Below are 11,144 nucleotides of genomic sequence, written 5' to 3'. Positions count from 1 at the left end.
GAGGACGGGAGGCGGCAGCGGCTCGGGGTCCGCTCACCGGGCGGGGCCGCCGCGTATCCCAGACGCCCGGAAAACAAACCGGGGACAACGAGGCTCCTAGCACAGCGGGACCCGGGCCAGGGGCTGAGCTCCGCGGCCTTCCCCGGTCTCCGTTCCCCGAACGGCACAAAGCGTAGACCCAGACTTGGGGAAGGGCATTCCGTGGGGGCAAAGATTTTGGAGCGCTGGGAAAGAATGTGGGGCGCGGCTTCCTGAGGCGCCCGGGGTACACCGACCTGCTGCTTTGGAGGACTGAGCAGGGTAGCTGGACACCTCACCCTAACCCCTCCCAACTCCCAAGCCCCATTGTGTCCCCAGCCGCCTCCAGGCAACCGGACTGTCACACACGCTGCTCAGTCACGTACGCCGCCCACCCCACCTCTGTGGGGTCCAGTCGAAGGGAGCCGCGGACCAGCAGGGAGCTCACCCTGCCGCCGCGTTTGGTGCACCCATTCCAGATTTAGACACCTGCAGACGGAAACCAGTGTGGGAATAAGAGAATGATCATCGAATACTTGTCCCCCCAAAAAGTCAGACCCGAAGATAAACATGCAAATTGAATAAAAGGATGTGGTAGGACAGGACATTTGGATTATGATTATAATCCAAAACAATTGTAAGAAAACAATAAAGTGTAAAAAAAAAAGAAAAATACTGAAATTAATAAGTCTTGTTAACTTCTGGATCAAAAGAAACTCCAACTGGGTATGGTGGCACATGCTTGTTAGTTACTCAGCTGATTATAGATTTCAAATATATATATGAGATTTGAACTAATACTTTATTTTTGTTTTTAAATTATTCTTATTTTTTGTTTTTTTGAGACAGAGCCTCACTGTCTATTGTATTTCAGGCTGGCCTTGAACTCTTAGTGATCCTCCTGCCTCAGCCTCCCTGCTGGGATTATGGGTGAGTACCACTAAGCCCAGCCAAAGTAAAAACTCCAAACAATTGTACCAGCAAACTCATTTCCAGGCTGCTGACAGCGCTAATCCAGATGGCCAGCTGGGAAATCAGGACTCTATGCAAACTCATTGTTCTGCTGATTGCTGATTTCTGGTTTTAATTTATGCCCTATTGTTTAAAAAATAAAAGAAAGCCACAAGCCTTAAAGGCGGCTCCACACCATCTTGACATTTAGGACTGAAAAGATAGCATCTTTTCTTTGTGGGATATTTGAATTTTTAAAATATTTAATAAGGGTTCACTTATATTTACCTCACTCATAAACTCTGCTGTTTCTCCTGCCTTCTACAATAAGTAATCATCTTATTTGCATATATTGTCATTGTTTAGTCTTAATACAACATCAAAGATTGCAAACGGGCCACTCAGCCAATATCTGACTGTACAAATGTTTTTACTAGCTCATAAAATTATTTTTAAAATTTCCATCAAATATACATAGAATCTCAATTTCTGTTTTTTTTTTTTGTTTTTTTTTTTGGTACTGGGGATTGCACTCGTGTGAGGCAGACAGAACCACTGAGCTAAATCCTGGCCCTCTGTCTTTTTTTTTTTTTTTTTACTGGGAATCAAACTCAGGACCTTGTACTTGCCAGGCAGGTGTGGTACTACTGAGCTACATCCCTGGCCCTTAGATTTCTATTTTTTAAAAACTAGAAGGAACCAGCAATGTGAGGCAAAAATGTCTTGTAGCCAGATGGCAGTCACATTTCTTTCTGGCCTAACACAATCTCCACAGATGCGGTCTGCATTCCATGCCTGGGGACCCAGCCAACAGCACACTTGTGCGAGCAACATGGCCTTTCCAGGTCCTAAAATCTGACACCTGTGCTTGGTCTTGTGCCTGAGAACAGCAGTCATACAGGGAATGACCCCCGGCAGCCACAGCTGCTATCATTTCTGCCTTCCCATTACACACTGGAGCACTTAACTCAACAACCTCTCCAATACTCAGCTGCAAGAGAATCTACAAAATACAAAGGTTGCTTTTCAGCTGTAAAATATAGGAAAATAAGTGGACCAGAAGCCGAATGCTACTGACCATACCTGGGACAGGTGGAATGTTGAGTCCTAATCTGAGCATTTCAGACTTGAGATATCTGTGCTGCACACACAAGGGCTGAAGAGGTCTAGATTGGAGACATCAGTAAGCCCGGGGAAAGTTTCGGGTCATTGTGCCAGGCCTCTCACTCTTGTAGGCGTGTTTCATTGGGACACAGCCACATGCATCTGTTTACTGTGCTGTGGCTGCTTTCATATTGCAGTGCAGAATTGAGTGACCTGAAGAGGCAAAATAATCATAGTCTGCCCTTCACTGAAATACTTTGTTGCTCCAATTGAGAGAGTAAATGTGGATTTCAAAACAGATAAGAGCATAGAGCCCCAGGGATCATGGGAGCCTTTGGTCGGGGATTTGGCAGAAATGAACACTGATCCTGGAACCAATGGGCTGCTAGCCACAGTGCTGAGCACCTGGGCCAGGGCAGGTGCTGGGATTTTGGGTGAATGCAGCTTCTCAGACTCTTACAACCTCACCAGTGGGCCTGTAAGATATTTTAACATCCTACTGAGTTGCAGGATCTTCTCAGCTAAGTCACTGTGAAATGCCACAATAATTACCTTGCAAAGTTGGGGTGGGGTGGGGAGGTCCTGGCTGGGGATTTAGCTTAGTAGCACAGTGCCTGCCTGACAAGTGTGAGGTCCTCAGTTCAATCCCTGCTACCAAAAAAGAAAAAAAGTCCATTGGTAAAAAAGCTCATTTAGCTCTACATCCAAATTCCTGGTGCAATTTCTCTATTTGTATGTTGCAGCATGATGACACACACCTGTAATTCCAGCACTATGGGAGGGTGAGGCAGGAGGACCGAAAGTTCAAGCCTAGCCTGGGCAATTTAGTGACTTACAGCTTTTCTCAAAATTAAAAATGGAAGAAACAGGACTGATGATGTAATGATGTAGCACGAAGGCCCTAGGTTTCAATCTCTGGTATGGGGGGGCACGAGAAAAGGAAAAAACAAAAAGCCTTCAAATCCCCCTCCAATAGGGGTACAGAGCAAAAAGCACTGTAAAATTAAAAACAGTAAATTTGAAGGAATAAAATAAATCCTTCCACGAAATGTAAATAAGCCACAGGTGCTGATGTGAAACCACGGTGGGAGAGAAGCAGCCAGTAAAAATGGAAGAGAAGGAAGACTGTTCCGAGTCACTAGTATGGCGGATGGTCGGGATGGTCTGGTGCCTCGCACACCGTTACAGGGTTGAGGGTTGGCTCTTGCCTAGCATGCACAGGCCCCAGGCTCATTCTCCGGCAGGGAGGAACACAGATGTCTGAGTGAATGCCTATCTTTGAAGTTATTTGTGTCCCTGAGTGTTCTGCTCTTCAGCTGATATGTTCAAAGGACCAAATGTTAATCAGACAAACTCTGAAAGGGGGTGACTCTTAATTTTTCATATTTAATTCTCACATTTAGTTATCTGTAGCTTTTTTTTTTTTTTGGTACCAGGGATCAAACTCAGGACCTTGTGCTTTTGAGGCAGGCAGCACCACCACTGAGCTAAATCCTGGCCCTCCTGTAGCTTTTGAAGTGCAAAGTCGTGTTTTTTGCTGTTTATTTTAGGCTTTAATGACTTTTTTTTTTTGCTAGTTAGAAAAATTCTTTGCGAATGTATCAGACCCTCTGAAGCCCATAAAGGTCCTTCTGGCCAGCTTCCCTTTGGGGCCACTTGTCACCTCCGGTGGTGACTGCTGTGCCTTGACCAGCCAGCTGCCCAGATCCTCACTTCTGCCCAGCACAGAAGTGTGGGAAATGTGCTCTACCGGGAGAGCTTGTGATCTAATGGATTCTCCTCTCTTCTTTCCCTGTGTTGGGAAAGGACGAGTTTATTTGGCCTCTTGGAGGACAAGTTCACAGAAGAAGTAGTAAGTAGACAAGATCTGTATCTTGGGACTGTCCTCCTCTTCTTCCTTGTCCTTGGTTATTCTCCCCAATGCCACAGTAGGAGGACCCCTGCCTGACTGCTGCTTTTTTAGGAACCCAGGCTTAATAAACCTGTTTTCAGTCCCCCTTGGAGCACTTACAGCTAAGGGAATGATTTCTTTCTGAATTTGATTTCAGTTGTATCTGGTCTTTTTTTTTTTGTACCGGAGATTGAACTCAGGACCTTGCGTTTGCAAGGAAGGCACAGTGCCACTGAGCTAACTCCCCAGCCCCTATCTGGTCATTTTGATACTTAGCATTCTTATTGTCATTTATTGAGAAACAGTTTGGCTATTAAAAATAAGAGGCTGTGAACATTTGTGCCCAGGTTTTTGTGTGGCTGTCGGCCCCCGCTTCTTTTTAAGTGCCCAGGAATGCTGGTATGGGCTGTGTGTAAGTGCATGCTTATGCTTAAAAGAAACTGCTGCACTACTTTCCAGAATGGTGGTACCACTTTCTTTTTTACTGTGTGACCTGCTCCCTGCACCTGATTCATCCACACTGCATAATCGTGATCAGTTCATTTTCAATTTACAGCAGAACATGCCAGTTAGTGTAGGAGGCAAATGAGTTTCAGGAGTATCTTGAGTGTATATCATCTTTTGTGGACATTTTAATCCAGTTTCTAGATATATTTTACAACAGTTGAAATCACATTTGAACTCTTAGGGGCTCCCTCCCTGGATTTGACCCCTTCTTTGGGAGGGCATTATACACAGCATCACAACCAGAGGGCGCCACAACACCGTCCCCATTGTCTATGGACTCAGGATTTGTTTACCATCTCTGAAATTCTTTGTTATATTTGTCAAAGAAAAGATTTTCGTTTTCCTTTTGGTTTCCCTTGGCCTTATTTTCCAACATTTAAAAACAAAATATGAGATGTGTGATTTTTTTTTTCCTTCAGTACTAGGGGATTGAACTCAGGACCTTGCGATTGCAAGTCGGGCAGGACAGCATTGAGCTAAATCCTGGGCCAGAGAATTTTTAATTTAGTCATCCTTATCAATCAGTATTCTTGGAAGATCCTCCTCTTAGAGAAGCCCCACCTCCCTTACTGTGTGTGTCAGAATACAGCATAATAGATTTCATCTGTCTTCTCAGTGATTTCTCCTCCATTTATTTGTTATTTAATTGGTTGTTGATGTGAATGAATAGCCAGGTGATTCCCAATGATATTCCGGAACTGCAGACTGGTACACACTCTCGCACCCTTTGGTGGCTTAGCTGAGAACAGGCCATCTGGTGGGGCCAGACCATGGGTGGACAGCGAGGCCTTGGCTGTGGTGCCTCCCGTTGTGACCCCTCCCAAAGGCTCAGTGTTTGCCGTCCTGGGGCTTTTCTGGGCCTGGGAACAGGTCCATTTCTCCATTAGAGAAATGAGGTGTGAAAAGCCCAACCTTAACCTTAAACCTAGGCCTAACCTAACGTTGTTCAACACGGTGCTGGTTCTGGTCGGCCGCACTGACCAGACTTTACCTGGTGCCTTCAGGGTATCCTTGCCCTGCCTGTGTCAGAGGGTAAGGATATTGTGGGGATAGTGTGATCATGTTAATCATTCTGATCATTTTCAGGTGTAAAGTTCAGGTGAGACGGGGTGCGTGGAGCTGAGGAGAGCATGGGTGCAGAAAAGCATAAAATTCAGTGACGTTAATTCACAGTGCTGTGCACCTGTCACTACTCTCTCTCCCCAAAACTTTTTGATCATCTCCGACACAAACTCTTTACCCATAATGATACCCTCTCTTTTCCTCTCCCTCCAGCCCCTGTCTATATGAATTTGCCTGTTCTGGGAACCTCATGTAAATGGAATCATACAATGTTTTTCTTTTGTGTCTGGCTTATCCACTCAGCATAATGTCCTCAGGGTTCTCAGTGTCATCATGCATGGAAATTTCACTACTTTTACTGGAGGAGCTGTTGTAGTATGCACCGTAATTTGTTTAATCCATCTGTTGATGGACATTTGCACTATTCTCCCCTTTGAGCCATTTGTGAAAGTGTTGTCACGAGCACGTACTTGTTTGAATCCCCATTTTCACTGTATATTTAACAGGGCTAGGGATCGATCCCAGGGCCTTTACACTGAACTACACCCCACCCCCAGCACTTTTTAATTTTTCGTTTTGAGATAGGGTTTTGTGAAATCATTAAATTGCTCAGCCTGGGCTGGAGCTTGGGATCCATCTACCTCAGCCTCCCAGGCTCCATTTTCTTAAGGCGTGCACCAGCCCAGGCTCCAGTTTTCACTTCTTTTAGATATGTACTGAGGAGTAAAGTGCAAGGTCTTATGGTAATTTTATGTTTAGCTTTTTGAGGAACCACCAAACTGTTTTCCACTGTGGCCTGGCCATCACTGTACATTCCCGCTACCAGGGTATTTTCTCCACATTCTTGCTAACATTTAACTTCCCACCTTTTAAATTTATAGTGATCCTAGTGGGTGTGTAGTTTTACCTCACTGTGGTTTCACTTATCTTTTGCTAAGAACGGTGATAAGGAACCTCTTTTTCCATTTGGATATCTTCTTTGGAGAAGTGTCAGTTCAAGTCCCTAGCCCACTTAAAATTTTTTCCTTAAATTGTAAGAGTTCTTGATATATTCTGGATATTAGACCTTTATCAGAGAGATGATTTGAGATGTTTTTCTCATTCTATAGTTTGGCTTGTTACTTTCTTGATAATATCTTTTGATGCACACAAGTTTTAAATTCTATCGAAGTCTAACATCTGTTTTTCTTTTTTTTAAATTTCTATTGGACCCTCAGACAGGTGGGCTGTGGCCTTGGTTCCTTTTGTCCTGGTTTCAAGCCACAGCCTGGTTTCTCCAGATAAAAGCAGTTTTGAGACGTGGGTTTTCCTCACCAGTTCGTAGACATTTGCCCTAGATTTTAGCTGTCTGAAGCTCTTTGATGCTCTTATGAATGTATATATGTTTTTATATAGTTTAGCTCAGCTTTTTGGGTTTTCTTCAGTAGGAACATTGTGCTAATCACCATCACTGGGCCCCTGTTCCCTATGGAATCAGTTTCCGTCTCACAGCCACACATAGCCCACCTGTTAGGATTGCAATTGAAATTACATCGACTTTGCAGATAAATTTGGGGACATTTGATACCATATTAACTTTTCCAATTTATTGGGCTGGGGATGTAGCTCAGTGCTACAGTGCTGGCCTAGCATGTATGTGACCTTGGGTTTCCAGTTGATGAGTGTTGTAAATATCTAAATTAAAATTTTTTCTTAAAATTTAAATTTGAAATGATCTGAATTTAGCAATTGCTCTCAAGAATTAAAACAATGTAAGCTGGGTGTGGTGGTGCATGCCTGTAATCCCAGCACTTGGGAGGCTGAGGCAGGAGGATCGCTGTGAGTTTGAGACCAGCCTGGGTCTACATAGTGAGTTCCAAGTCAGTCTCAACTACATAGTGTGCATGCCTGTAATCCCAGCACTGGGGAGGCTGAGGCAGGAGGATCGCTGTGAGTTTGAGACCAGCCTGGGCTACACAGTGAGTTCCAGAGCAGTCTGAACTACATATTGAGACCCTGTCTCAACCCCCACCCCCCAAAAAAAGAATTAAAACAATGTATATTCTCTGTCTTGGAGAAATAATTTTATTTTGCTTTGGTGTGTTGGGGGGGTAGTGGGAACTGAATTTAGGGCCTTGTGCATGCAACCACTAAAGTACATCACCAGCCCTTGCTATGTTTTATCTCTCCTTTCCCATACTTTTTATTATTTAAAAAATTTATTTTATTTCCCTTGTATTGCAAGACTCCCTGTTAGTATTTGTATTAAACTTTACAGCCACATTACCAATGACTATTTATATAACATTTTCAGTACCACATTTTAAAATCATAGGCATGTTTTCTCTATCATTCTTATATTATTGACCACATACGTTTTCCATTATAAATTGTTATTTTCTTGTTTCTCCTATTGAGAACTTTTTTGGGGGCCAGTGCTTAGGGATTGAACCAAGAGCCTTGTGCGTGCTGTGCCGCCAGGCTTCAGCCCCTAGATGAGTTCTTTGAGAAGTATTTCCTGGTGTGTACAATAATTACTGTGCAATTTACAATAATAACGATAACAATATAATGTGTAGTATATAATAATTGTTGCATAATTATTAAGTCTGGGGTTAGTATTTTCTGAGCCTTAAAATTATTCTGTATTTACTTGTGCCTAGGTATGTATATCTATCTACACACATAGGTTTAAAGTTCAACATAATTATATAATAACATGTCATTGTTTAATATCATTTCTGATATACAGTGTTTCCATTTTTAAATAATTTTGGTAATAAAGAGCACTGCACCCTCCTGCTGTGTGTGTGTTGGGGGGGCCTCGCTAGCTCACTCTCCACTGGGAATCAATCATATTTGTACTTCCCGCGCTCTCCTTCCACTGCAGAGTTCAGAGAGGGAGCAGTGGTGGCCAGGACCAGCTTTGCCAGGCTGGAACCATGCTGTGGTGGGTCCTTCGTGAGTGTCACAGAAGATCCACGGGTATGGGTGACCCCAGCCAGCATGCAGGCGGTGGTGCCCCCACTCCTGTGTGTATGTGCTGTGAGGCAACACAGTCTCTCTGTTTCAGCGGGGACTCAGATGGGATCCTGAGGGCTGAGCCTCTGCTTAAATTGAAAAAGAGGGCCTCTCAGGAAGGTGCTAAGGGCTGGAGCTTCCTGGGACAACCATCTCTATTTTTTACCATTGTGACCCCAGCCAGCATGCAGGCGGTGGTGCCCCCACTCCTGTGTGTATGTGCTGTGAGGCAACACAGTCTCTCTGTTTCAGCGGGCTCTCAGATGGGATCCTGAGGGCTGAGCCTCTGCTTAAATTGAAAAAGAGGGCCTCTCAGGAAGGTGCTAAGGGCTGGAGCTTCCTGGGACAACCATCTCTATTTTTTACCATTTTCCTTAGTGTTTTTTTTTTTTTTTGTTTGTTTTTTTGACACAGGGTCTTGTAATAGGGTCTATGTAGTTGAGACTGACCTGGAACTCACTATATAGCCCAGGATGGTCTCAAACTCAGAGTGATCCTCCTGCCTCAGCCTCCCGAGTGCTGGGATTACAGGCGTGTGCCACCACGCCCAACTTTAGTGGTATTTCTGACATTTATGTTATCACGGCACGTTCAGGTTAGTTGTGTGTGTCTCACAATTTGTGTAGACATTTCAAAGTTCTGTTACTTTTCCAGCAGGGCCACATTTTAACTTTGGGAAGTGAAGAGGACAAAATGACTCTACTTTGGGTAGACAGCATGTCCCCAGGCACCCTTGCCGCCAGGAGTCTCTCCATGCAGGGCAATGTTTTGCCTTTGGTCTGGCTTTGGCAAAGGGAGATGCTTCCTTTTGGATGGGACTGAGCAGGCCCTTGCTTACCTGTGTGTCTGCAGCACCTGCTGTGGTCCTCATAGCTTGTGGGGTCGGTTGGAAGGGTCCCTGTGCTTGTTCCTCCTTATGTGGTGCCCTCCATCCCTTGACAGATCCACCTCGTATTCCTGGACGTGGCCTGGGGCTCTGCAGAAGTGGGTCTGCAGAAGGTAGGTGGAGCTGACTGGCCTATTGGGACAGAGAGGGGAATCCGCTCCATCCTCTGAAGGTCTTTGGACCCCAACCTAACCAACAGAGAATAAGGACATGAAAGCCCTCCCCGAACCTGAAGTCTGCCTTCAGGCATGGGGCCAGTTCCACCCTTTCACTGTCATATAATAGTCCTGGGGCAGAGTGGGAGGGGACCAGGCCAGGAGACACTTGAAGCTCAGCAGAGTCAGGGCAGGGTGCCAGGGATGAACTTGGCATGTCCTTGCTGCCTGAGTCAGGGAGAAGTTCCTAGGTCCACTATGTCCCAGCAGGAGGAAAAAGCCCACTTTGGCGGAATATCTGTCCCAGGGACCCTCCAAGCTCTGTGTCATGTCTGGGCCCCACTTGGCATCTGTCCCAAGATTTGTTCTTGAGATGGGCTTGTGTGATAAGCAGGTGGAGGAGATAGACTGCTTCCTAGAAACCAGGCACTCACGCCTGGTAGAAACATCTTCTGGCCTCAAGGGACTGGGCCCAGGCAAGGAGTGGGCTAGAGTCTGGTCTTGAGGGATGACCTCAGCTCAGAGAGGAGGCTGAAGGCTGAGGACATCAGAAGTTGTCTGGGAGAGCGCCTGGGCCGGGGATCTGCTGACAGCATCTGGAGTAGGTAGGGGCAGCCTACTCAGGGCTCTCCATTGGCATGGTGGATCTGCACCTGGGTAGACTGCAGAGGTGAGAGGGGCCCAGGACATTCAGTACTAAGTGGTCGGCATAAGCCTGACCAACAAGAGGGAGATGTGAGTTTTGGGTTTTCTTTGTTTCATTTTTTCCCCCCTCTTCAAAACTCTACTCCATCTCTGGTGAGCTCAGGGTGCTGGAGGAGAGGGTGTGGGAACCCTAGCCCCGCATGCCAGGATGTAAACCATCACTCACACCTGCCTTGACTGCCTCCAGCGGGACCCAGGCCCAGGGCCCCTCCTCAGCTCCCCACCCCCATCCCGCCTCCCTGCTGGCTGTGGTGGAATCGGCCTCTCCAGTTTCTGGTAACTTCATCGGGGCTGCATCATGTTGCTAAGTCTCAAGATAACATCTCCCCACCAGTAACCCTTCCCTGCCAGAGCCCCCTGAGACTGGACCAGGGGTGTGGGATGAATCTGGGGGTGTCAGGCAGAAGCAGGTTGACTGGGCCACTGGACCAGAATTCAAGAACACTGCCATCTGACCTGGAACCCCAGGAAAAGGTGGAGAAGGCAGCAGCCAGTGGGCAGTGAGGAAGGCAGTTGTAGGCCACAGGATCCCCTGATACCATCACGGGCCTGTTGACAAACCTCCAAGCCTGGGTGCAGGCAGAGTCCCCTTCCCTAGGCCCGGCTGACAGGTCCACCTTAACCCGGGCTCTGGGCCGGGCATTCTTGATGCCATATTTGCCGAGGCAGCCCAGGGCCCTGTGTGTGGCACCAGCAGCTGCCGGCTCACGTCGGGCTCCCTAGCACCACGATCCAGGGTGCCATGGAGACCAGCGGGCCCCTCTGGGGCTGGGATGGGAATGGCGAGGATGAATGGGCGGGTGCTGCGATCGTCCTGCTGGCTCTGGCTGTGGTGGCGGCCACAGCGCTGGCTCTCCTGGGTTGG

The 11,144-nt window shown here is 46.6% G+C and overlaps 2 protein-coding genes across 2 annotated transcripts in view; one reads left to right on the top strand and one right to left on the bottom strand.

The window, feature by feature from the left end:
- Odf3b (outer dense fiber of sperm tails 3B) overlaps nt 1-492 on the bottom strand; it is a 1,882-nt gene extending 1,390 nt beyond the window's left edge. Inside the window, exons 1-2 of the mRNA XM_010634484.2 lie at nt 467-492; nt 38-291 (exon numbers count right to left, since the gene is read on the bottom strand). Of these exons, the coding sequence (XP_010632786.1) occupies nt 38-291; nt 467-492 (280 nt within the window). The remainder of the gene's footprint in view (nt 1-37; nt 292-466) is intronic.
- A 4,663-nt stretch (nt 493-5,155) lies between these two features.
- Klhdc7b (kelch domain containing 7B) overlaps nt 5,156-11,144 on the top strand; it is a 9,219-nt gene continuing 3,230 nt past the window's right edge. Inside the window, exons 1-4 of the mRNA XM_010634237.2 lie at nt 5,156-5,503; nt 9,476-9,532; nt 10,467-10,555; nt 10,949-11,083. Of these exons, the coding sequence (XP_010632539.2) occupies nt 5,156-5,503; nt 9,476-9,532; nt 10,467-10,555; nt 10,949-11,083 (629 nt within the window). The remainder of the gene's footprint in view (nt 5,504-9,475; nt 9,533-10,466; nt 10,556-10,948; nt 11,084-11,144) is intronic.

Source organism: Fukomys damarensis, unplaced genomic scaffold (assembly GCF_012274545.1).
Source record: "Fukomys damarensis isolate Sample0158 unplaced genomic scaffold, DMR_v1.0_HiC HiC_scaffold_19, whole genome shotgun sequence".
NCBI lineage: Eukaryota > Metazoa > Chordata > Mammalia > Rodentia > Bathyergidae > Fukomys > Fukomys damarensis.
Note: the sequence above shows the minus strand (reverse complement) of the source record. Positions and strands in the feature narration are given on the sequence as shown.